The sequence below is a fragment of the Bos indicus x Bos taurus genome, chromosome 21, assembly GCF_003369695.1.
Source record: "Bos indicus x Bos taurus breed Angus x Brahman F1 hybrid chromosome 21, Bos_hybrid_MaternalHap_v2.0, whole genome shotgun sequence".
Lineage (NCBI taxonomy): Eukaryota > Metazoa > Chordata > Mammalia > Artiodactyla > Bovidae > Bos > Bos indicus x Bos taurus.
In genome coordinates, this window is record NC_040096.1 from 45,033,641 (window position 1) to 45,061,139 (window position 27,499).

The window sequence follows — 27,499 nt, forward strand, 5'->3', positions numbered from 1 at the left end:
GACTTCTGATGAACTCCATCATCCTTCACAACCCAGCTCAAAGTGACTTCTGTAAGGCCTTCTTGAAGTCCATCCAACTCCAAAATTAATCACTCCCTCTTCTAAATCTATTATCTTTTAGTTACCATGTTGTATTATAATTACTTGATTATATGCTTACCTTTTCTTTATCAATGTAAACCTTTTGAGATCATGAAAGGTGTTTCATGTTTGTTGAACTGAACTGAATTTGATCTAACGATCTGAGTAATTGGGAAACAGAGGTGGAATGTTTCCAGAGTGATTCATAGTGGCCAAGATGATCATGCTTTGCCACAGCAAACATAAATCATACATTGCTTTAATCAGAGGGATTACCAGACCCTCTTGGAACAGCATACAAAATACAAACTCTTAAATATAGGTTGAGTATTTCTGGCTTAGTGCAAAATGTATACATTATGTTTTACCTTAAATCTTTTGGCAGGGTTGTTGTTTAGTTGCTAAAAGAGTCTGACTCTTTTGCGACCCATAGACTGTCACCCACTAGGCTCTTCTGTCCATGGGATTTTTCAGGCAAGAATACTGGAGTAGGTTGCCATGTTCTCCTCCAGGTGATCTTCCAAACCCAGGGATTGAACCAGTGTCTCCTGCATTTGCAGGCAGGTTCTTTACCACTAGCGCCACCTGGAAAGCCCAAAATAATTCCTCTGGAGAAAAATAAAAATTATTCAAGGGGTGCCTATTATCAAATGCCAATGGAAAAAAAGTAGGTGGCATGAGAAATACAGGGACATTTTGTGGCTTCAAATATTTACAGTGGATGGCCCCAAGTCATACAGCAAGCATTCAAGTAGGGACAATGCATAATTTTCAAGATTTAAATCTGCTCCTCTGTCTAGAGCCACAACAAAATTCTTTGTAGGGTGAAAAATACTAAGGAATGTGCACAGATAATATTTAAGGATAAAATCTCGCCTTTGATAAGCATATATTAATAGTTTTAACTTAAAACTAGTTTTAACTACAGGAATCTTCCAATTAGTCATAATAATTTAACATAAGAAAATAATTCATGATTTCACTTTCTTATTTGTTCCTTTCTGTATTTTACAGAGGTTCCACACTGAACATATTATTTTTCAAATAAAAACACAATTATTTTAAAGAGTTACCCAGCACAAATAAAAAAATATTAACCTGCCCCAATTTTTAGGGTTTTCCTATAAGAATACCATTAGACCTTCTCTGTTTAACCTAAGGCTCAGTTTCAAAAATTCTATTATTTTACATATTGCAAACAGAAAAACTGAGTGAAATAAAATATCTAGCTCAGAGAAGGAAATTTTTTTTGTTACAGTAGCAGTGACACTTCAACTAGTCCCCAAACCTTTTTTTCTAAAGCCAGGGCACAAGATACCTAATTCAGTTACCTGCTATTTCTTAAGAACCGGTACACTATGATAACCATAAAGCATTTTTCTTTATCAGGTAGATAAAAACAAAACTAAAATAAAGAGGCAAGTGTGTATATATATACATATATATATATTTTTTTTTTTTACAGAATTTTCAAGCGCTTTAAATATACTGTACTAACTAGACAAAAAAATATACTTCATACAGCTCCTTCCCATACAGATTTTATAGCACCTGGTAAAATCTTTATCTTTCGCTTCCCTTTATTTCTTTTCTGTCCTCTCTCAGGAGGGAAGCACTGTTAAATTAACTGCATATAATTCTAATGCAGTAATTATTCAAAGTGTACATATTACTCAATATGTGAAAATGGTAAATCAACAATTCTATTTTTTACTTTTAAAACTTAGTTAAACCTTAGAAAAAAAACCCAGATACATTCTAAAGCCTAAATATACTTCAAAATAGGAAAATGATTAACACCAGATTTGCTAGCTCATCCCCTTTTTCTCTCATGTAAAAGACTTTTTGAAATGAAAACTATATTTCTATACATTCCTTCATAACACAGTTATCAACAAGCAGTAATGAGTTAAGGAACCTATTTGAACCATAGCTATTTTACACACAAAAGGCTTAATTTAATCTTCACATACAATTATTTTCTACTTATTTCATAAAGTATACATCTCCTTCGTATCTTATTTCTTATGTGGTACAGCAGAATTTTAAGATTTCTCGAACAAATACTCTGCTATCACTTTTACATTTTATAAAACTTTCAAATTACGCCAATTTGGGAACTGTCTTACTTTTTAGCTGGTGATTTAGTTTACAGCTAATTAAAAAAAGGCCCCATCAGCTCACAGGAACACATAAAAGGTTTTGGGCCACATGCCCAGGAATTCTGTGATTCACTCAGTAACTATCATCTTCCCAAAGGAAATATTTGAAATTCCACTATTAGGAATACATAAAACAAGAAAAAAAGTGCTACTACAAAACATAATTAACATAGATGCTTTTTCATTTCTGTGAGAAAATTACACGTTTGAAAAAATCTGTTCCAAATTTTTGTTATGCCAAATAAAGTACCAAAATGTTATACATGCATAATCAAATTAGTTGACAGAAAAGAGTAAATGAGAAGTATCTACATGTCTAGATGAAGAGTAATCAAAGCTACTTGCAAGTGAACATGTCTAGGGTACATGTAAGAAAAGTCAAACTAAAAAAAATCAATTGGCATTTTATATTTTTAAAGATTTATCAAATGTTTGTTCTCAGATCCTATTATTGTTTCAAAAATCCAGAAAAGCTGGATCAAGAATAAACCTTCTCTCTCTTAATAATGGGAACAAATCCTTTTTGTATGCCTTTAATGACAAAAGTACAATCAAAAGCAAATATAACTTCTCTAATTAATGGCATTTTAGACACCTCATTGGAATACAGTAATGTTTCCTTTACCAACAGCTCAGATCTCATACAAACCTTACTGATAAAAAAATAAAATAAAACCAAAACCCAGACAACTTTCTCTGAACAGTCAAAAGGAATGTTAGAAGGCTCCTGTGCTCCATCAGGCATTCTGCTCTCAAGCCCTCACTCTGAGTCTACTGGGTTCCTTCCTCACAAGTCTAACAAACTCAGCTTTCCGCGTCCACATGAGATGAAAAGCAACAGTAAGAGAAGCTACTATTGGCAAAGCATACTGAAAAGAACAAAATGCAGTATCTGAGAGTCTAAAAGTATGAAAATCAAAAGAAAAAAAAAGGTCTAAAAAGCCAGAATCAACCCTTTTGAGGTTACTTAACAGAAATCATATTCTTCAGGAGACTCCCAAGTTAGTATGCTAGTACATATAACTGAAATGATGATGACCTTGAGTCATCAATAGTTTCTTCTATTTAACTATCATGTTGCTATTAGCCTACTTTTTGATGGAGGAACACATCTGATTTGCTTTGGACTGTACCAGTTTAAGGCTGTTGTCTAGGCATAATTACTTTTAGCTTTCCCTTTCAGTCTCAAGAAGAATGGTTTGAACTAAATTTTAGGGTCATCCTACTGAATGCTTATTACATGCAGGAACTATTCCAATGGCTTTCATTTATCCTCACAGTACTATGAGACGAGTTATAATCATCCCTTTTTTCAGATGAACTAAAGGCTCTGAGAGGTTAAGTGATTTTCCTAAGATCATTCAATTAGAAAGTATTAAAGGTCTATGTGTGAAGAACCCAGACAGTCTGATACCAAAGTCCTAGTATTTAACTATCATAATATACTGTACTATTTCTTAGAAAGGTGAGTAGAGGAACAGAGGAGGAAAATATCCAACATTTTGGATAAGGATTGAGAGGTATCAGCTTTTTAGAAAATGTGTCTATACAATCCTTATGGTTTTCAAAAAACTTATGATACTGAAACATCTAAGAAAATATTTGAAGTGTAAAAATATTTTCAGATCTTTATGAGTATGGGCTTTCTTAGAAAACAAATAGTCCAAGAATGTTTTTCAAATATTCTCTGAGATGCTTTAAAAACATACTAATTAGTTATGTTCTGCTCAAAAAGTCAGATTATTCCATCTTTTAAAAAAGAAAATTAGTAACTCACTGTATGTTACAATATGAACGCAGACTGAAATGTGTACTGGACTGGAATCCATTTTGCTACTCAACAGCTTGGATGTCCCTTAACCTCTCCAAACGTCAGTCTCTTCATGTGCAGCAGAGAAATACGGTTTAGCTTGTTAAGAGGACCTAAGGAGATCAAACGGATTTCAAGTGCCTTGAGAACTATGAAGCACTACCTAAACTTCTAGTATTAATAAACAGTCACAGATTTTCAACAACCTGGATCATACATTTATGCCAAGTATTCCAAAACAAGAATATCTCTTTATTTACTCCTTACTTCAAAGTCTGGGGAAAAGAAGCTAGTCTCTCACGGATCACATGTGAAAAAGAAAATTACACTAAAAACATTAAGAGCAGTCATGAACTCGGGGGCCACACTTTATACTTCATTCTGTGAAACAGTTGTAATTTATCAGCTAATCAGTCCTTAAAGAATTTGTAGATTAAATAGTTACAATAAAGAGGTTCAAAGGCTTACAATAAATCTTATTTTTAACCTGGTTCTTAACTATATATATTTAAGAGTGAAGCTTAAATAATTATATTTACATAGTATTTTCCTGTCTTCCAAAAAGTATTTCCATATTTGATCCTCAGCAAGCAGGTATGGTAGACAGATATCATCATTCTTATGAAGAAACTGAGGCTCAGGGAAATTAATTTGCACAACTGTTTTTGACAGGAAATTGAAGTGGAAGGATGACTCCTGATCTACATGGAAAGAAAGCAATTATTTGGATGTTCTAGAGAAAAGTAAAAACCTCAAACTTCCTTATTGGCTGAGATGAGACACAGAACATTTGTCAATTCATGCTCTTTCAAAAGCAATATTCATTGGAGCCTGTCTGCACATCTCTAGTAGCTTTAATGTTCATAGAAAAATGAATATTCATGCTTGTTTGGGATCTCAAACTATTATTAAAGAACTAAAGTAGATTATTTTTCTGTGGCAAACCTAAGGAAAAGTGTTTCAATGATTACCAATGATTACCATAGTGTTTCTATGATTACCATTGCTGAGATTATTCTTTTTTTTTTTGAGATTATTCTTTAACAAGGAAAAATAATTTTCTCCTAGAGCTCATTTGCTGTATTCCATAAATTAGCTGTTACAAAGAATCCATATCAGAGAAATTCAAACCTAATAAGAGGCTTTTCTTACACTATCAGAAAGGCACATTAAATGCACAACGTTGGCCACATTATTTTTGATAATGATGGAAAACAACAGCTGATAGCCAGTTTGGGACAAATGCCAACTGTTTCCATTTGTCTGAAAGATGTCAAAATTAATTGCAACACTTTGTTTTGAAAGAATATTGTTATCTATCGAGAAAGTATATCAACTAAAATCCTAAAAAAGACTAAAGATAATGATTTGAAATATTAGTTAAAAAAAATTTTAGTGTCCCAAAGTATAAGTAAACACATCTCCACAGCTTTACATAGTTTCATATATTTTATTTTTTAAACACTTATAATTTTGCAAGCTAGCAGTAAAATATTGTCCTTGATATTTTACTAATTAGCACCGTATACCTTTTAAAGCTAACTGGAACATTGTTTCAAATGTAAATGATTGTAAAGTAGAATGATCATTTCAAATGCCAAATTAGTCTCAAGTAACATAAGAACCATTAATTATCATTATTTTTGGCTTTATGCACAAAGATGTATTTCAAAGATGAACTTAATTATTAGTATCAGTTCTGTCAATCTAACAAATCAAAGTACCACAGTTTAAAGCAATATTTAACCTCTGAAATTATTATATAATTAAAGAGGTACGTAAGAAAAGTTGAGAAATCAGCTATAAAAAGACAAGAGACTGCACAACTTTAGAGTCCCTTATTTTTTAGAATGAGGAAAATAATGAAAAATTTCATGGTACAAGTATCAGTTTCACATAGGGTTTAGCGTATGTCAGTATTCTCATGCTTTACTTATATGAGTTTGGCCTTACCAAAAAGCCATCAAAACGTCCAGAATAATTCACAGGGACAGCTGGAAGCCTGAAATAAAATTGCTCAGTGCAAAAGATCCCAAGCCATTCATATAATTTTAAATGGAAACCTAGACATTTACCTCCTATTTTTGTTTTCATCTGAAAAACCTTTTGAAAACATGGGGGAAAAAAACTAATTAAACTCAAAATTACTTCCAGACATCAGAAAAAGAAGGGATTTTTCAGTCCCTGTTTTCTAATAAGGGCATTCTTCAGAGCTATGGGGTTAAATTCGAAGCTGCAAGCCACTGCTTCCTAGCACGCCTGTTTTGCATACCAGTAGCCTCAAGTCCAGTTCTGCCATTTGTGGGTAACTATGACAAGATACAAAAGCATGTGTTTGCCATAAATAGCTCTGGCTAACAGCAAACTGCTCACACTGAACAGATCAAATTCTCTATAAGGAGAGCCGCCTGGACCACAGCCAAATTCCACTACTAATCTTTAAGACTGCTATATAAACATTTTTTGTGTGAATTTGTGAAATATATTAAGAAATAGTAGCTGAAATTAAAGTTCCTAAACAGAAGTACTATTAAACTTTTGAAGGACAACATTTTATAAATTATTTTCATTATGACCAAATAGGCAATAAGAGCTTCCTATTTCTTCTACTGGTCAACTACTTAGAAATGTAAACGTGAATTAAAAAAATAACTATGCTAATTTATTCAGAGAACTAATCAGATACTGAAGAGTATTTATGTCAAAGTGCAAAAAACAATTCCTGATCACCATATTAATACATAAGGAAATAAATAAAGCTTATAAAAGTATACCTCTGTAATATTTTATATTAGCTTTAGGACAGAATATTTTTTAAACCAAATAAAATCAACAAACTGGAAAATATCATGCAAGAATGTTGTACAAAAAAAATTCTTAAATGACCAGTGCAGAGAATAATAATAGCTGTTTAGCCTAGGAGTTGCTTCACATGGTATTTTGCAAAATGTCCAAGGAAAACAAGGCAACCGTTCTGTAATATGCCACAATTTTTATTGCAACGTGGCCATTTTTGTGAGGGTGGGGAGTTTGATCTCAAAAACAATGTTCCATTTAAGGCTCTTTTATACAGAAATTGCCATCATGACTGATACTCAAAATATCTTTAGTGTTGCAAGACTTACATGGTAAACATAAAACTCCTACGTGTATTCAGTAGTATACACTCAATGGGGGAAAAAAGGCATTAATAATAGCTATTTCTTTTAAGAAGATATGCAGGTAAAAGGAATGAACACTGAGGTACTAGGATAAGCTGATGACACAGTTAACACAACTTAATTGGCATTCCTTTTCTGGTGGGGGATTAAATTTATTACAAAAAAAGTGCTTTTAATGCATAGTGTTATATCCGTGCTGCCATGTCAAAAAAAAATAGGCTTGCCAAGGCAGGTGAGGTGTATGAATGCTCAAGCCTCACAGAACTGCAGTCAAGTGCAACTATCAGTAATACTGAATAGAGTTTACCATCTCACCAGTGGATAATACTTTGAAGGCATTCAATTAGCTTAACCCTTTGTAGTGTTCTAAGCTATTCACATTGACAATCACAATTCACTGTAGTGTTTGCTGCAAAGGAGGCATATACCCAGTTGTTTTGGCTAAAATATGATGGGAAGGCATTCCTTGGGTTCTACATAAAAGTAACAGTATTAAACAGTCTAATGGCAATCACTGATAGGCTGCTTACATGAATGATATTTCCTTCATTCATTGTGTTGGAAGGACCCAGTGGGAAAAGAGAAAAAAAAAAACCTAATACTATTCCAATTGACTGAGCTGGAGAAATGGAAGCTCCTTAAGATCCAGATGGCACTTGACTGCTTTATAAGGGTTTTCCTTCAAGTGAAACTACTACATTGCCTCCCAATTTCTCTCCAAGTGTGGAACGGTCCTTTATATCATCCAAGCCATTTACTTGCCACTCATGTTTTATACCTAAAAAGAAAAAAAATATTATCCAATTACTTTATTATAATTAAGAGAGGAGCAATTCTTCTGCACAAAATAGTCAATGCCTGTACCTGTAAATTTCTTTTTAATGGCATCTTTAGAGCTAGCATATATCATCTTGCTTTTTAAAGGCGCACTTTCAGGAGCCCTACAGGGGAAAAAAAAATGGTTGAATCCTATTTAAAAGAAAAACAAAGGCAAAACTGACTATGTTAATAATAATCCTTGCATTTTAAAAGTACTTTTTTCTTTTGTTTTTACACACCAGAATATAAATACTAGGTCTTCTTTCTTAGACTCTTTTGTTTCGTATGTGGCATCGTACAAAGCATATCGGCAATCATTCAGAGGTAGCAACTTCACAAAAGATGTGTAGGGGTCCTCTACAGTATCACCAATGTCACCCACCAAGATCTGCTTTGCTTCCTCAACAATTATTTGTCTTTTGTCATCGCTTAAACAGAAGAGAACTGCTTTCTTTCTTTTTTTGATCTCCTCTTGTGTAGAAGATTTCCTTACTTTCATATCATTAAAAACTTTGATGACTTCATCATTCACTGTAACTCCAGAAGCCTGAAAGTAAAGAAAGGACAGAAATTCAGAACAAGTAATTCGGTTTTAACCAAAATTACTGTTTGCGCAAGAGGATTCACTTTAGTCTGGACATCAAAAGTTGCATCATACCCTGCAAGCCGTCTAATCAGAATTGCCACATTTTAAGTATCAGGATATGATGCACCTAAGGGTTCTAACTCATCCTGCTCCATTCATCCTTTTTAAAAAAGGTGTGTGGAGGTTAAAGCAAGTGGATGGTAGACGGAAAGGGGCAAATACAGGCTGTCCCATCCCTGAAATGTTTCCTATTTCACTGGGTGATGTCAGAGCTTCAGGAGCAGCAGCAAAAATACCTTCTGTATTGTGTCAACCCGGCAGGCCTTAAAAAAACACTTTTGGATTTCAGTTAATGCTTCTACTATTTTTTTCTTTAAAGTCATCCTAGCCAGAGCCGTTTCCTCATAAGGAAAGAGAATCAGGCGTGAACTCCAAACCGCCCACGGCTACAACATAATTGACTCACAGCTCAAATGCAGGCACTTCAAAACTAACGGATCGCGTGTAAAAAGCTTTCTACGGCGAGAAAGCATTTTCAAGAGTTTTCCCACCTCCTTTATCTCCCCCTAAGGGTTTTATGACAGGCCCTCAAGACCCTCAGCCTTCAGCAAGGGGTTTTTACCGCACATACCGAATTGAAAGCCCGCGTGGGAATAAATAAGGAAGCGAAGGGCAAAGGCGGCGAGCTGGGTGGGGTGGCCGGGGAACAACTCGGCGGACCCTCCCGCGCCCCCGGCCTCCGCCCGCCCGGCTCAGGCCTCGAACCCCCGCGTGTCGCCCCCTGTCCGGGCCCTCCCCGCCCCCAGGAATCCGAAGAGCTGCCTCGCCGGGCCTGACGGCGAGAGGGCAGGCCCGCCGGGTGGAGAGAGAGCACCGGGGCCGCAGCGCAGGAATGCCCACCTTGGAGGCCGAAATCAGGTTAAAATGGCGGCCTCAGGTCCAGGGCCCCGCGGAGCCGCGTGGGAGGCAGCACTCGCCACGCCCCGGCCCCCGGGGCCCCTCGACCCCGCGACCCCCGGCCGGCGCGCCCGCCTTACCATAGTGCCCGCGGCTGAGGCTGTGGCGGCGGCTCGGGCTCCGGCGGTGTGGCGCTGCGAGGAGAAGGAGGGGCAGGCGGGCGGCGGCGAGTGCGGGGCACGCCGGGAGTGCGGCCCGAGAGGCGGCGGCGGCTCGGGGGGCTGCGGCGCGGGCGGGGCGGTCACGTGGGCACGCCCCGGGCCGGCCCTCCCGCCGGCTGGCCCTCCTCACCCTCCGCGCGTCCTCGGCCTGACCCCGCGCGCGCTCGGCAGGACCCCGCGTGCGCTCGGCAGGCCCCCGCGTGCGCTCGGCAGGCCCCCGCGTGCGCTCGGCAGGCCCCCGCGGGCTGTGCATCCGCGGTGGGAGCCGCGGGCCTTGGCGGGGAGGTTTCCAACCCCGGGGCACCAGCAGTCCGGTCCAGCCGGCTCTCGGGAGGGCGTTTCCACCCTGCCTCCCGAGGGCCAGGCCGCTACTCCCCGGCTTGGGCGCGTGTGAGGCGAACGGCGCACCGGGTGTCTTTTATTCGTTTGTGGTTTCCATTGGATGCCTACGTTGTGGGTCTTTTTGGAAAACCCCCGTCAGAAATGGCGAAAATTATTTAGATCTCCATCAATTCAGTGAGAATAAAACACTGTGGGGCGGAGGTTAAACCTAGCGATTGAATTACTCAGCAAAAAGAAAATGATAAACAGAGGTGGGAAATCACTTTCTAAAAGTCTATGGTTGAAATAATAATGGGGAGTTTGGGGTAGTATTAATAACATCCTTTAGTAATATTCTTTTATATATTATTAGGTTTAGTAGGATTGTACTCTCTGCTAATAGTCTTTTCCTCATGAGGCCCCTACCTTTGACAGCTGGCATCAAATAAGTGGACCCAAGAATAGAGATTCCTCCCTCTTTTTGGCGATCACAACCTTTTCTAGCAAAACCCATATGACTGAGCCAAGGCTCTTCTCTGACTAAACCTTTTTGATACTTACTACAAGTATCCATTGCATTTATCATAGAAAAAATTGTCACCGTATACTTTGAGGAAATTTTACATGAAGATTCAATGCTTTATGAGTTTATAATGAAAGTGTTTAAATGAAACACTTTATGTGGTTATGTTTAATACAAGGAAAAATTAATAAAGTTTCATTCATGAGTTTTGGGGCTAATTTATATCACCTTTTCTCCTGAACATTTATCATTTCTACCTTACTTTCTTCATTTGTAAAATTGGCAAAATGAATTTAAAACTCTGATTAATAATTGAACTTATTTTCAAGTGAAAAAGACTTGCTCTAAAAAATTAGAATTGTTAATGACTAAAACTGTTGGAAACAAAATAGTCCAGATAAACTTCAAGGTGAGCTAAGCCAGAAGTGCAGGGTAAGAACTATGAGTTGAGAAACTAGTATGAATCTTGGCACTGCCCCATCTCTATAAATTGGAAAAACTTTCAACCGCTGTAGACCTTCTTCATCTGTATTATAAGCTGTGGTTGTTGTTTAGTCACTGTCTGACTCTTTTGTGACCCTATGGGCTGTAGCCTGCCAGCTCCTCTGTCCATGGGATTTCCCAAGCAAGAATACTGGAGTGGATTCCCGTTTCTTTCAGGGGATCTTCCCGACCCAGGGATTAAACCCAGGTCTTCTGCATTGCAGGCTGATTCTTTACCACTGAGCCATCTGGAAAGCCATTGTGGTTATCTTTGAAGTCCTTTCGAGCTTAAAAACTCAGTTTCCTAGCGTGCCAGTGTTTCTCAGGAAATGGTGTGTGTGTTCTTAGATTAAGTAAATTTAGGGATGGAAAATCATAGTGAGGAGGGTTATTCCCTAGAATCTGCCTGTAATGCCGGAGACCTAAGTTCGATCCCTGGGTGGGGAAGATCCCCTGGAGAAGAAAATGGCAACCCACTCCAGTATTTTTGCCTGGAGAATTATATGGACAGAGGAACCTGGCAGGATTAAGTAAATTTAGGGATGGAAAATCATAGTGAGGAGGGTTATTCCCTAGAATCTGCCTGTAATGCCGGAGACCTAAGTTCGATCCCTGGGTGGGGAAGATACCCTGGAGAAGAAAATGGCAACCCACTCCAGTATTCTTGCCTGGAGAATTCTATGGACAGAGGAACCCAGCAGGCTACAGTCCATGGGATTGCGAAGAGTGGGACACGACTTTAGCGACTTAACGCGCACATACAGGTACTCAATAGGTGATAAAATAACAACTTTAAGATGCTTTAGTGCTAGAAAGAGAACAAAAAGGAAGCACCTCAAGACTGTGAGACCTTTCTACATGCCCTTGTCAGGCCAGCTCTTAGGATGTAGAAACTAGTAACAAGTCTTCACACCTGTAATTTATAACCAGAATTTACCGCTGCTTGCTAGAGAGACAGCATTACCAAGTATTGCTGCATGAATTTTGGCCCCTATGTGGTGGAGGGATATGAGTGTCAGACATCATGTGTGTCAGTTTCCTGTGGCTGCTTAACAAGCTACCACATTTTAGTGGCTTAAAACGACACAAATTTATTCTTACAGTTCTGGGGGGCAGAAGTGAGAAATGACTCATGGGACTAAAAGCAGCACTTCATTGCTTTTGAGGCTGTAGGAGGAAAATCTGTGTCCTTGCCTTTTCTAGTTTCTAGAGGCTGCCCACATTCCTTGGTTTGTGGCCCCCAGAAAGCAGTACCATCACTCGCACCTCTGCTTCTGTCATCACATCCCTGATTCGCTCTCTCCTGCTTCCTCTTACACCACTAAGAACCACTGTGATTACTTCGGATCCACTGGATAATTTAGGATACTCTCTCATCTCAAAATCATTTACTGAATCACATCCACAAAGCCCTTTTGGCTATGTAGGGTAACATATTCACAGGACAGGGACATCTTTGGGAGGCCGTTATTCTGCCTACCATGCCACATCTGTTCTCTTTAGCCATCTCAAGCCCAAAGCAAAGATTAACAGGTGGGACAGAAGGACCCTAAACGATACTGTGTACACGCAGGCTAAGTTGTCTCAGTGGTGTCCAGCTCTTTGCGAGCCCCTGGCTCTTCTGTTGCTGGGATTCCCCAGGCAAGAATACTGGAATGGGTTGCCATGCCCTTCTTCAAGGGATCTTCCCGACCCAGGGATTGAACCCACATCTCTTATGTCTCTGTATTGGCAGGCGGGTTCTTTACCACTAGTGCCACCAAAACTCTAATTTTCCATTTGCGGGATCACACATGGGTGACAGCTGCAGAAAATCATAGGAACTACGTGAGGGTAACCTCAAAGAGGATGGATCTGAAAGGAATCTCGGCTCTGACACGGCAGTGGTGTAACCCCGGCCCATTTACTTAACTGCTCCACAGCTGTTTCCTCACGTGTGAAATGGGGATTATATTACAACCTCCCTCTCAGGGTTGTGGTGAGAATCAAGTGAAATAGTGTATGTAAAGCTCCTTCCAGCACAGAAAAAGGAACCCTGGGGCTCTTACCCCCAGTACAGAGTGAAGGGGAGAGCATAACTTTACCAACACACAGGCAGCAGTCATGAAGCAATCCCAAACCTCACTGTTATTGATTTGTAAGGCTCAGCTAAGGTTTGTTTGCTGAAGATTTCTTAGAAGATTGGAAAAGTGAACACCCCTTAATGCATATTCTCCCACGAAGCAGATAATATGGTTCCTGTGGCATGTAAAAGCTCAGAATCCTTTTTCAAGTCTTTTTTTTCCTTTTTTAAAAAAAAAATTAATTTATTTTAACTGGAGGCTAATTACTTTACAGTATTGTAGTGGTTTTTGCCATATGTTGACATGAATCAGCCATGGGTGTACATGTGTTCCCCATCCTAAACCCTCCTCCCACCTCCCTCCCCATCCCATCAACTCTTAACTGAAGCGATACATCCAGCAGATTATGTAGATACATTCTGTTCGAGCCCCACTCCCTGTCAAGACACATCATATTCAGCTCCCACAGCCACTTCCTGACAAAGACAAATGTAAACGGAAAGATGCTCACCACTTCCAAATGTACCTTTCCACCCACATGCCTGCTTCATCTGACATCTTCATAACCCACGCCTGAGCTAAAAGACCGGTCAGGAGGCAAGTCATGCATTTTTCTAAATCCAAATTTGAACTTAGAACTAGAAAATAAACATAGTGGGAAATGTGTGTTGGAGTCTGATCTCTGTGACTCACTCCCTCATCCACAAAATTCATTTTGGGTCTTCCATGTCTCATCTTCAGTTCTTTCTAATTTGGGAAAATGCCCTCACACTAAAAGAACTTAGCGTCTGTCCAGGAAAGAGATGATGAGGTACAGGGTAGCAGCAGTGAAATGCACTAAGTACTGAAATGTAGTTCAAAATGGTCTCAAACTCTAAATTTATAAATGCTAGTTTCCATTTATTTACTCACAAGCACATTTATCAGATCCACCTATCAGTTATTTCTAATATTGATTGAATTCATGATAATAAGTAGCAACTGGTTATCTAAATTATACAAACCATACAAAAACAGCATCTGAGAAAAGAAACTGGCTTGTAATTTATTTAAGGTGCAGAGCCTTTTTTAGATTACTTTATTACAAAAGTTGTGGATTTTTATATTCTAGAGAATCATACAGAAATGTAATACAGAAAAAAATGTAATATACCTACACTGTATGTTAACAGATATGAATAAGATTAGGCAAGAGATCAAAAACCAAATTAAGAATGAGAAGAGTCTGTTCATTTCATTTATTCATTCATTCCTTTCCATCATTTACTGAGAATTTCTGCCAGGGTAAGAATACAAAGGTAAGAGTTACAAAATTCTCGCTTTGAAGAAAATAAGTTCTTCAAGGAAGCCAGTATATGGAACAATCCAATGCATGCTCCAATGGGGTACATACAAGATGCTTTGGAAACACCGAAGAGGACCATCAGCTCAGTTTGGAGCAGGCTGGGTCTGAAGAGACAAGTGGAAGTTGACTAGGCAGGTAGAGACAGGACTTTCAAAGCAGAGGGAACCAAATGTACAAAGCCTTAGTAGCACCAATATAAAGCACAAGAAACCCCAAATTGTTAGCTACAGCTGGAGCCTGTGCCCTTGGTAGAGAATGAAGATAGAATGGTAGGAAATACCAGCTCTTGTGAACCTTGTATACAAGTCCACAGTCAGAATTGTATTCTGCAGATCAGGGAGGTAATAAAGGCTTTTCAGCAGTGTTTTGTTTTTTAAATAACAGCTATGTTGACATGTTATTCAGATACCATAAAATTCACCCCTTTAAAGTGCACTAACATTCAATGTTTATTAGTGTATTCACAATTGTGCAACCATCACCACAATCTAATTTTAGAACATTTTAATTATCCCCCAAAAGAAAAACGCCATATACATTGGGTGTTATAAGAAACCTAATCTAGGTTTGTAGACTTCTATATTTTTTTTTAAGAGTTTCATAGTTTCGGCTTCAGGAGTAGGTCTTTGATCCATTTTGAGATTTCTTTTTTACTATGTGGAAGTAGGGGGTCCAACTTCATTCTTTTGCATGTGGATATGCAGTTGTCTCAGAACCATTTGTTGAAAGATTATTCTTGTCCTCAAATTTGCCTTTTAAATGCTGTTACAGGTATGCTGGCAATCACATTGTAAAATGCTGTCAATTTTTAGATTTCTAATGGCTTGCTAATGAATTTAACTGACTATAAGAGAGGAATTTCCCTTGTATTTCACAACTAGTTACTTGTGTGTCTGAAAATCGATTCCTTAATAAGCACGTCAGTAGGAATGTAGTTTGTTTTCTTTTGTTTTTTTTTTTAAGTATTGAGTCTCTACTATGTGCCAGGAAATGTGCTAGGCGCTGAGTATAAGATGACCAAAATAGACACAGTCCCTTGCCTTCATGGATCTTGTAATCAAGTGAGAAAGTAACCAGGGGCCCTGATATATTAACAGATTAGAGAAACTGAGGAAGGTTTCTCTGGTTGAAGAGTCCCGCAAACAAAACCACAGCATGAAAAAAAGACTGAGCAAGGAAGGAGCCTGACTTTTGCGTGCTCAGTCGCTCAGTCATGTCCTCCTCTTTGCCACCCCACGGGCAGTAGCCCGCCAGGCTACCCTTTTCTTTCCACGGGTTTCCCCAGGCAAGAATACTGGAGTGGGTTGCCATTTCCTTCTCCAGAGCTTAACCTTTGGCAGGGGCGGGGGTGGGGGGTGGGGGAACGCTAGTGGTACTAAAGTGTTCCGGACAAGAAGAGAAGTACAGGATGAACCTGAAGAAGTGGTCAGGGCCAGTGAATGGACCTATAAACCGTGTGCCAAACTCTCAGGGGCGCCACTGCTGCTGCTGCTGCTGCTGCTGCTGCTAAGTCGCTTCAGTCGTGTCCGACTCTGTGCGACCCCATAGACGGCAGCCCACCAGGCTCCCCGGTCCCTGGGATTCTCCAGGCAAGAACACTGGAGTGGGTTGCCATTTCCTTCTCCAATGCATGAAAGTGAGAAGTGAAAGTGAAGTCGCTCAGTCGTGTCCGACTCTAGCGACCCCATGGACTGCAGCCTACCAGGCTTCTCCGTCCATGGGATTTTCTAGGCAAAAGTACTGGAGTGGGGTGCCATGCGCCACAGATGCTTTAAATTTTATGGGAAACATAGCGCCATCTGTCGGACACAAAGGGAACTACTAAATCATTCGGTTTTACACTTTAATTTCAGATGCCTGTACAGTTCCAACCGAGAGGTTCTCCGCAGTTGGTGTGATAAAGAACAAGTCCGTTGAGAAAATCAGTGTGGAGCCGGAAATGAGGGTGACTGTGTCCAACATGATTCCAAGATTTGAGAACTTATGCAGTGTCCAGCATGTGCAAAGCTGCTAAGACATAAATATTGTTTGGATGTAACTACTTAATAAACAGAACTGTTAGGTATTTCTTCTGGCCCACGAGTGCTGTGAAGAAATTTTTACTATACCAAGGGCACTGTAAACGGAGAAGATTTGGGAGCCTCTACTGTTAAGGATTTTGGAGTTTTATTCTAAATGTCGCAGGCAATTATTAAAAGGGAAATGGGGAGAGTGAGCTGGAGGCTTTGATGTTTTCTACTGAAGTGATATTTTTAAAATTTAGACATTTTATGTAAGTGATTTTGCTTTCAATTACTTGTTTAATTACAACAATGTCTTTAGATTTAGCTCTAATTAAGAACGTCAGTGTTTTCCTCCCTAAGAGAAAGGTTTGCCCCAAGGTTAGAGACCAATCAAGAACCCAAGCAGAAGTGAGCTTCTTTTATTGACTTAAAATTGTTTCTCCTTCCACAAACTGTCAACAGAAAGGTGGAGAGGGGCTGGACCCAGTACTCTGATGACTCTTGGTTCACTTTAGGCTGTAAAGAATGGAATAGAAATCTAACATAGCTCATGCCAGGAAATCTGCCTCCTTTATAAGTGCTTGAAATTTGTATCCTTTCAAATGGGTTCGACTATTGTAATAGAGATTACTCGTGCTCCAGTGTCCACTGGCTCCCTTCTACTTTAGTAAACAAAAGAGCATCAGTCTCCATTTTATTTGGAGTTAGGTCCCCCAGCTAACAGACTGAATTTTGAGATGTGGCCATGTGATCAATTCAACTGATGTTATGTGGCCTTCACTGAAGGCTGCTTCAAAGGAGCTGAGTCACCTGGAAGGTGTATTCTCTCTGCCCTGCCTTCTTTTGGCTGTGGCACGGATTTCATAGAAGACTACCAGCTCTCTTGGACCATGAGATGACCTTGAGAATGAAAGCCAGATGCTAGGATGATGGAGCAGAAAGATGGGGGAGCCGGTGTCTCTGATGACTGTGGAGCCACCACAGTAGTCCTGGACAGTCTTCCTTGGAACTCATATATGTTGGCCTAAAACAAATTGATATTTCTCCAGCAAAGATGGGTTTACTCAGGATCAGCAAATAGCAATTCAGGATCTTCTACTGTGGGGCTGCCCTGTGTGTGCTAAGTCGATTCACTTGTGTCCGACTCTTTGTGACTCCACGGACTGTAGCCTGCCAGGATCCTCTCTCCGTAGGATTCTCTAGGCAAGACTACTGGAGTGGGCTGCCATGCCCTCCTCCAGGGGATCTTCCTGACCCAGGGATCAAACTTGCGTCTCTTATGTCTCCTGCATTGGCAGGCAGGTTCTTTTCCACTAGCGCCACCTGGGAAGCCCGACCATGGCGCTAGCCACATGCAGTTCCTCTCAGGGCAAGGGAAGGAGAATGCTTTTTATTTATTTATTTATTTTGGCTGTGTTAAGCAGCTTGTGGGGTCTGAGTTCCCTAGCTAAGGGGTTGAACTTGGGCCACAACAGTGAAAGCACAGTGCACAGTGCCCTAACCACAGGACCACCAGGGAACTCCAACCTCCCACCGCAACCCACCCCCCCTAACCCCGTTCCCCTGCGCCCCATGCTTTTTATATGGAGGGAAGTAGGCAGGCTATATGAAACAAAGGATCTATGGCTTTTTTTGGCTGAATCTTTGCCACGAAAGAAGTCTTTCTTCCTCTGGGCCTCTGCTATCCTCACAGGGCATGAGAGCTTCCCCTTCTGGTCTTCCAACTTTAACTGTAGTTTTTGTTGATTCATTTTGATAGAGAAATTTGTCTTATTCAAGCTGCTGTTACTTGGCCTGGACTGTTTTTTGTTTTATGGAACCAAATCTATCCTAACAGTCCTCATGTATGATTACTCGAACTAAGTTTCCAGTCTTTGAACGCTTTCCCCAAGGTGGGGATCACCACTTTCACAGATGGGTTTTATTCAGTATCAAAGGATATGTTTTTAATTGGGAACTATTTCAGCCCAAATTAATCTCAATGATTTTAGCCAGTTCCTTCTTTTGTTATTATTTAGGCAAGAGAGGGAGAGAAGAGAGAGAGAAAGTCCTTTCTAATCTTGATATAAAAATATTTTCCTAAAATTCTTCAAATAATGTTAAAGTTTGTTTTTCCATTTAGGCCTTTAATCCCAGATAACTCTGAAGGAGCATCATAGAAAAATGGGAAAAGCATCAGAGAATGGGCTCTTATTGGGCTCCCCACACGTGCTCACGAGGAGTGCTTGTGTGGCTGGCTGGGTCCTATGACATTTCTCTGTCTTTGGAAAGCCCTTTCCAAATTATTGGGACAACTTGCCTTGGCTATGTAGAAACATGCTTTTGGACACAAATTCGAGAAATCTCTATGAAATAGGAATAACCAAAGGAAACATTTGAAATTATTAAAAGATTTTTACATCCTTAGTTTCTTTTTGACCATTTATGCGTTTTCAGTGATGTCAGAATATTTTTTAAAATGTAATGAATGCCTATTGATCTGTATAAGATAATTTTGCTGAAGCCTTCATCTCAAAAGTTCACTCTTCAAGATTTTGCTCCCAAATTCCTACCTTCAAAGTAACACATATACTGAGAGAGAGGAAGAGCTCCTGTTACATTTGGGGTGGGGTGAGTGGCAGATGTTTTTGAATCTACTAGCAAAGAGTTCAAGCTCAGAGTCACTGATCTGCTCGGATTTCTAACCCATGTGAACCCTCAACACACTTTCTCTAATTCTACCAGATGTAGCCAAGCTGTTCAGACAGAGTTCATCAACTCCTAAGCTGCTTTAGTTACAGACTGCTTGCTTTATATTACATGGGATGGATTTTCAGGAGTTCTTTTGATTTGTAGTTTGCTTATTTACTCCAAGAAATTATCAAGAAATAGTCTGGACTGGTGAGCCCTTTATCTTTGTTTGTCCTAAGAGATGTTTAAAGTATTAAAACATTTGGTAAATTAAATACAATATAGTGTAGATTCTGACATTGTTAGTTTAGACATTAGAGAGAAAAAGCTCTGAGTTGAAATGGAGGAAGAGTAGTAAGGAAGAAGCAGATGGCTTGAAAACAATTTTTTTCTTCCTCTGAAATAAAATGTGATTGCCCAGCCTTACTGAGATCCAGGAGATCTCAGAATAAAGTTAAATATGCTCTTGTAATACAACCCAGCACAAAGGAAACCTGGCTTCCTTTCCTGCAGATTTAGAGGCCATGCTACTTTATTGAGTATCCCCTATGTGATTGGTACTTTATTGGCCCAACTCTTTGTGCAAAAAGTCTTAATCAACCCATTACCAACTCTAATGGCAAAGCAGAGAACTCAGTGATAGTCCTTGCAGCAGATACAAGTGTTCAAAGAGGTACATTGGTTGTATCTGCTTCTCTATCCTTTCAAGTAAGAATAGATACTTGAGACTTAGGAGACATTCTCATTTCTACCAATTCTTAACTTTCAACGACCAAAAATAAGCACCATTATAAAATGAGATAGAAAACATCAAAAACTCGTCTATCTCTGAAGCTTCCATTTTGCCCAGAGAGAGACAGAAGTACTTCATTGATGAGTTTATGTCACTGGAATAGTTCTCATCATCTGATCCTGTAGCTTAGATCAGCATCTGAGAACTTGGAAAGTTAGTCTTCTGCTACCACATGTTGCAGAAGACTGAATCACTCACTCCATCATATTGCTTCTTTTAACCCTTCAAATGGAAACTTGCAGGCTTGGGATGAATATAGAAGAATAAGAGATGGAATATTGAATAAAGTTCAGGAGTAGGGTAGAATTTGAAACGATGAGAAAGTGGTCCATTTATTTTTATTTATTTATTTGGCTGTGCTGGGTCTTGGTTGCCTCACGCAGGATCTTTAGTTGTGGCATGTGGGATCTAGTTCCCCGACCGGGGATCGAACCCGGGCTCCCTGCATTGGGAGCATGGAGTCTTTACTACTGGACCACCGGAAAACTCATATTTGTTAATTTACACTGAAAATTCTTCAAAAAAAAAAAAAAAAAAAAGAGCTTAAACTTGCTTAAAAGACACAGGGTTGTGACTTCTCTGGTGGTGCAGTGCCTAGGACTCAGTGCTCTCAACACAGGGGCCTTGGTTTGATCCCTGGTAAGGAAGCTAGACCCCACATGCTGCAACCAAGAGTTAAGAGTTCAAATGCCATTGATTCCACATACTGCTACGAAGATCCCATATGCCCAGCTAAGACCCAGTGCAGCCAAATAAATAGGTAAATATTTTTTAAAAATAGCCACTCCTGGTTTTCTTTTGTCAATGTTTGCATGCTATGTCTTTCCCATCCTTTTAACTTCTAAGCTACCTATATAGTTAAATTCGAAGTGATTTCTTATAGAAATCAGCATATTGTTAGATCATATTTTTAAATCCATTTTACCACTCTCTTTTTTTAATTAATAGACTATTTATTTGAGCACTTGGAGGTTTATAGAAAAACAGAGCAGGAAGTACAGCATTCTCATATAGCTCCTAATCCTGGTTACCCCTATTAGTCTCTTCCATTTAGTGTGGTACATTTGTTACAATTGATGTCACTATTGATACACTATTATTAACTAAAGCCCATGGTTTATATTAGGATTCACTTTTTGTGTTGTATGTTGTATGGGTTTTAAAAAATCTATAATGACATGTAGCCATCATTATAGTATCATACAGATTAGTTTCCTGTCCTAAAAATTGTCCCGTTCATAGCAAAATTGAATGGAAGATTCAGATTCCCAATATACCCCTATCCTCACGCATACATAGTCTCCCAGATTATCAACATACCCCATCAGAGTTATGTATTTGTTACAATTGATGAACCTACAATGACATGTTATTATCACGCAAAGTCCATGGTTTATATTAGGGTTCACTCTTGGTGTACATTCTATGGATTTGGACAAATAGTAATATAAAGATATGTTGTTGCTGTTTAGTTGCTAGGTCATGTCTGACTTTTTTGCGACTCCATGGACTGTGGCCAGTCAGGCTTCTCTGTCCATGGGATTTCCCAGGCAAGATTACTGGAGTAGGATGCCATTTCCTTCTCCAGGGGATCTTACTGGACCAGGGATTGAACTTGTGTATCCTGCATTGGCAGACGGATTCTTTACCTTTGAGCCACCAGGGAAGCCCACGTGCACTATTATAGTATCATATGGAGTAGTTTTCCTGCCTCCTAAACCTCCTGAGCTCCACCTATTCATCCCACTCTCCTCCCTAATCTCTGGTGACCACTGATCCTTTTACTAGCTCAATAGGTTTGGCTTTCCCAGAATGTCGTATAGTTGGAATCATATAGCATGGAGCCTTATCAGATTGGCTTTTTTTACTTAGTGATATGTATTTAAGGTTCTTCCATGTCTTTTGATGGTTTGATAGCTCATTTCTTTTTAGTGTTGAATATTTCATTGTCTATTTGTACCACAGTTTATTCATTCACCTACTGAAGGATATCTTGATTGCATCCAGGTTTTGTAATTATGCACAAAACTGCTTATAAACATTAGTATATAGATCTTCATGTGGATATGTCTTAAGTTTTCAACTTCCTTGTGTAAATAACAAGGAGTGTAGTTGTTACATTGATACATTTTCTAAGAAACTGCCAAACTTTCTTCCAAGCGGCTGAACCATTTTGCATTCCCACCAGCAAAGAACAAGAGTTCTTGCTATTCTATATCCTCAGCAGCATTTGGTGTTGTCAGTGGTCTGGATTTTGGCCATTCTAATACGTCTGTGGGTGTCTCATTGTTGTTCAATTTGTATGGCTTTGATATATGATGTGTGGCATCTCTTTATATGCTCATTTACCATCTATGTGTCTTCTTTGATAAGATGTCTCAAGGTCTTTGGCCCATCTTTAAATTGGGTTGTTCATTTTTTTATTGTTTCATTTTAAAGAGTTTTTGTAGATTTTGGAATAAGTCCTCCAAAAATATCCATGTCCAAATTCTGGAATCCCTATGAATATGTTCCCTTACATGGCAAAAGAGACTTTAAAAATGTGAAAATTTTAAGGACCTTGAATGGGGGGATTATCCTGAATTGTCTGAGTGAGTGTAATCCAATCACATGGGTCCTTAAAATGGGAGAACGTTTCCTGGCAGTGGTCAAGGAAGATGTGACTACTGAAGAAAGCACAGAAACCACTGCGAAACTAAGACACGTAACGTTGCAGCTTTGAAGATGGAGGAAGGGGATCATGAGCCAAGGAATGTGTTGCTGCTGCTGCTGCTGCTGCTGCTGCTAAGTCGCTTCAGTCATGTCCGACTCTGTGCGACACCATAGACGGCAGCCCACCAGGCTCCCCCGTCCCTGGGATTCTCCAGGCAAGAACACTGGAGTGGGTTGCCATTTCCTTCTCCAATGCGTGAAAGTGAAAAGTGAAAGTGAAGTCGCTCAATCGTGTCCGACCCTCAGCGACCCCATGGACTGCAGTCTTTCAGGCTCCTCCATCCATGGGATTTTCCAGGCAAGAGTACTGGAGTTGGGGTGCCATTGCCTTCTCCGAGGAATGTGGGTAACCTCTAAAATCTAGAACAATCATGGAAATGAGCCTCCAGAAAGGAAAGCAGCCCTTTGGAAACTATTTTAGCTCAGTGAGACTCCTGTCAGACTTCTAGAACTAACTTTGGATTGTCTAAGCTGCTAAATTGGTGGTAATTTGTTACAGTATCAATAGAAATCTAGTGCACTGAAACTTGTATTTTTCATGTTTCAAGTGTGTTTAAAATTGCTCATGAAGCATTTTTATCCTGGCTTAAAATCTGTCAATTCTAACACGTTATCTTGGTGTTGGTGTCTTTTTTCTCCCTTCAATTTGAGCTCTTCCTGGCTCTTGGTATAATTTTGATGGAATCATGGACATTTTTTGCATTATGAGACTCCAGATGCTATTTAAACCATCTGTCAGTAGCTGGCCTTCCCTGACCCCACTGACAGGAGAAGCTGGGGCTGAACCTTGTGACTGCCAGATGTAAGCGTTAAGTCAAGGTTATCCACTCAGCCTGTGTTGCCACCAGAAACTGGGTGCTTCTCGTTATTTCTGGGTGAGTCCTGGCCCCGCACCTGGTCTCCACTGACACTGCTCAGGGATAGAGGGACCCGTCATTCCTGGCTGATGGGGATGAAAGTCCAGGATCTCTACTTGGTCATCTGGGGCCCTACACCAGTGGGGGTGTTGGCACTTCATTTTATCCTTATGAAGGTGAGGTCTAGGCTCCCTATTTTGTCTTTGCTGGTGTGGGTGTGAATAAGGCCAGTTTTTTTCTATGGCTGGAACAGACTGGTTATTGTCTGAATAGGAAATAGCATTTATTTAAAAAAAAATTTTCAGAGTTGTGTTTCTTAACATAGGTGGGTATATTCCAAACTTTCTTTTTTCTTTTTAATAAGAATCCCTGGGATAGAATGTTACTGTTCTGACAGGAGGTATCTTACTCCTAAAGGCTTTGGGCAGAAGAGATTCAACTCACAGCTTGAGACTCAGGTACAATAAAACATTGGTTCCTATGGTCTGTATTTATCACATGTAGAAGACCAATTCTGATTTGTAAAAAATTCCAGAAACTCAGAGTTCTTGAAAAAAAAAATGCATCATTTTATTTGTACACTTAAAAAGTTGTACATAGAAACTTATAATACAGTTGTGTAAAACTGAAAGAACTGTCAAGGGAAAGGGAGGGTGTTACCTTTATTGACTGATCATTAAGGAAGTTAGAGAAATAAAACAAAAACACAATAAATGTTTAAAAAATTAAAGAACATTTTCCAGGTACAAATTTTATAAATACAAAACAAATTCACAAAATTACTTTGAATGCTAAATAAATATCTAGTTAATAAACTCAGACTCAATACCTCCAGCCAGCACTGGTACAGCACTTCAAGGATATAAAATTGGATTCATTCATGTGTAGTGTTGTAAGAATGTGCTCATTAAACAATTCTTAGATGTATATACTTTTTCCTAATCTGTGCTATAATGGAAGATTTTTCTGTGTAGATAAATCTCCCTTAATACCACACTTCTAAAAAAAGATCAATGAAAAATAAATCATAGGTGGAAAAATATTTTCTGAGATATTGGGACACATGAATGATCTCAAAATGTACAAAAACCTCTGTAAACCAGTACTGTATCCAATACATATATCAAACTTATTAGATATTGAACAAAACTGTAGCAAAGGAAATCTTTCCTACATTCTCCTGAGTGCTTAATATTAAAGTTGAGAATATAGTGCAGGCCACACTTCAATGTGGTCAATCAGCTGTTATTGCTTTATACATATATGTCTGCTTTAGAGCATGATTTAATGTTCCATTTTCATGAACAATTTGATTTCTTCATATCCTTCAGAAGGACAAAACTAGATTCGTGACTTTTTTGCAGCCGGTGGTGTGCTAACTTGATCCACATTCCCAGATGTGACATGGAGTCCAAGTTTTTGAGCCTGAATATGAAAAAATGCTTGAAGCCTAGTTCCAGCTTTTGCTTCACTTGTGTTACGAGGGTTGTACTCAAAGCAGTTCGAAAACATTAATTCAATATCATCAATAAACTCAGCTAGAATGAAAAAAACAAATGAGATTAGATGAAAGTCAATTATAAATATAATCTTTGTTGGTATCATATCTGGAAATCTCATTAAGAAAATGTAAGTCCACTTTTTTTTTAGAAGGTGGCAAAACTGAAGCTTAATATTTAATTAGATGTATTTTATATAACTGTACAGAACATCTATTAAGATCAGATTCTATAAAATATCTTTAACTCATCTAACCCCCATCCATCTTTCATTTCCATATATGCATGTATATGTATTTTAGGGATTTCTTGGGGTGCCATATACACAATTACATTAATATGCATCATTGAAAGAAAAACAGCCTCTACTTCCTTAAAAATAATTATCAGAAAAAACATAAATTACTCACATGCTAATTTATATTCACACTTGTTCACTTTTTCACGAATTATATTTAAGGCAATGGGCTTTTTGATGATGTCATAATAGTCTGGGACCTGTAAAATAATTCAAATATATCTCTCCTATAGACAATTTATTGAAGATAAGTAGTCAAATATATGCAAGTTTTGCACTTGAAAGCAACTGAATATTAGCCTCTGAATACTATTATTCCATTAAAATTACATAATACATTTTAGTCATTATAATGTTGTAAAAGATTATTTAATACTGTAAAAGTCTCTCTCTGTATATATGTATCTATAAAAAACTTCTTTAATGAGCACGACTACATTTGTAATGAAGAATAAAATATGCATAACAAAATTTGGCACAAAAAACTACTCAGGAAAAACAAGTTACAGTCCAACTGAGAGCTAATTTTTATAAGATGCTATTTCAATTAACCCTTCACATTTTGGCTCTATAAGTCTCAAAACAGAAATCTGATGATGTCACTTTTTCATTCAGAAACCTTCACCTGATACTGACAAGTGAGGCCCTTTACAATCCAGTTGTGTCTGAGCCCCTCTAATACACCCTCTGCTCCATTCAAACTATATCCCTCATTCCCATATTCTCATTTCTAGGTCTTTAACTTGCCATTTTTCTTCCATAAAAAAACTTTCTAATTCCTGCTATTTCCTCCCTCTGAAATGCTCAAATCTATCCTCTCTTTTCTACTTCTGCAAGACCAGTATAACTTCCAGTACAGTACTCGAACACTGTCCTGTCTCTGCTACGGCACATCATATTCTGCCATACATATATAAATAACCACAGCACCATCTCAAACCCCTTAGTTAGGTTATGCCATCTCTGTTAAAAGTACCTTTTATGTCAGTGTTTCTCAAAATGTGGTTCCTGGACCAGCACTAACAGCATTGTTTGGGCATCATCCCAGACCTAGGGACTCAAGGACCCTGGGGTGGGGCCCCGTCAGCTGTGTTTTTACAAGCCCTCCGTTGATTCTGGTGTATGCTAACGTTTAAGAAACACTGTTTTACATAAGGGAAGTACCAAAAATGGTACTTAGTTGAATCAACTCTATTCATATTCATTACACAGAATAAAAACAGTGAGGTTACTGCAACACACTGCCATCGTTTCTAAGCATCAGTCACAGGACTAGAAGGGACTGAGGAGACTATGCTAACTTCATTTTCTTCAATATAGGAACCAACTGTCCAAGTTTTGCCTTGTTTTCTAAGTAGACAGTGACTAAATAAGCATTTTGACCACCTCAAGTTGCTATGCAGACTAAATCAGATCATATACACAAATACATTTTATACAGTCCAGTATTATTACCTGAATTTTAGAAACAAGTTTCAAAAAAGGCCAGCTGTCATCATGCCGTACCAATTCCACAACAAGTTGTTCAAAAGCAGACAGTTCATGAACTCCTCCCTGTCGACCTGAACTCCTTCGATTAAGTGTCATAGGGGATGATTCTGAACAAATAATTATATTAACTTTAGGTGATGATAAAATGAAATATTTGGAAAATACAAACAATTATCAGAATAAAAAAGATAGCTGGTAATCACTCCCTAACAATATTTAACTTATAAATAAGGCATATAAATACAAACGACATTCAAACAGAAAATCAACACTCTACACACTGAGATGTTAAACTAACATATATTCTGAGAGACAAGTAAATCTGGACCAAGTGTTCATTATTTCCTTTTGATCTTAAAGATTTCAAATTGAAATAAACACTCATTGGGAATAGATTGGTGTATAAAGAGTGTAATACAAAAGGTAATTCTAGAACACAAAGTTTTTGCGTTGTTCTAAAAATATGTTTTCAACTACAGTAAGATGAAAGCAAGCAATCGTCTGGTATTTTCTGAAATACATCCTTAAGAAAATAACCTCTTCAGATCTAGAAACCTGGCCTCTTTATAAATTACCTTGCATAACAGAAAATATTTCTCAATGATGAAATAAAAGATTGTTCTTATAAATCTAACTTCATATGGAGAATTTTCTTACAGCAAAATGCTTTTTCATAAAATGTAAGGTACATAATGAGATCTAAG

The 27,499-nt window shown here is 38.7% G+C and overlaps 2 protein-coding genes across 3 annotated transcripts in view; both read right to left on the reverse strand.

Annotated features, from left to right (window-relative positions):
* Positions 1–5,487: 5,487 nt before the first annotated feature.
* Positions 5,488–9,795, reverse strand: CFL2 (cofilin 2). Its single transcript, XM_027520932.1, has 4 exons — positions 9,657–9,795; positions 8,273–8,580; positions 8,079–8,155; positions 5,488–7,992 (listed from the first exon to the last, which is right to left on the reverse strand). The coding sequence occupies exons 1-4, from the start codon at positions 9,657–9,659 to the stop codon at positions 7,880–7,882; spliced, it is 501 nt and encodes a 166-aa protein (XP_027376733.1). The 5' UTR covers positions 9,660–9,795; the 3' UTR covers positions 5,488–7,879.
* A 14,257-nt stretch (positions 9,796–24,052) lies between these two features.
* BAZ1A (bromodomain adjacent to zinc finger domain 1A) overlaps positions 24,053–27,499 on the reverse strand; it is an 88,032-nt gene continuing 84,585 nt past the window's right edge. For both annotated transcript variants that reach the window (XM_027520811.1, XM_027520810.1), the window contains 3 exons: positions 26,760–26,902; positions 25,417–25,504; positions 24,053–25,045 (listed from right to left, as the gene is read on the reverse strand). In XM_027520811.1, coding sequence (XP_027376612.1) covers positions 24,849–25,045; positions 25,417–25,504; positions 26,760–26,902 — 428 coding nt within the window. In that variant the 3' untranslated portion in view covers positions 24,053–24,848. The remainder of the gene's footprint in view (positions 25,046–25,416; positions 25,505–26,759; positions 26,903–27,499) is intronic.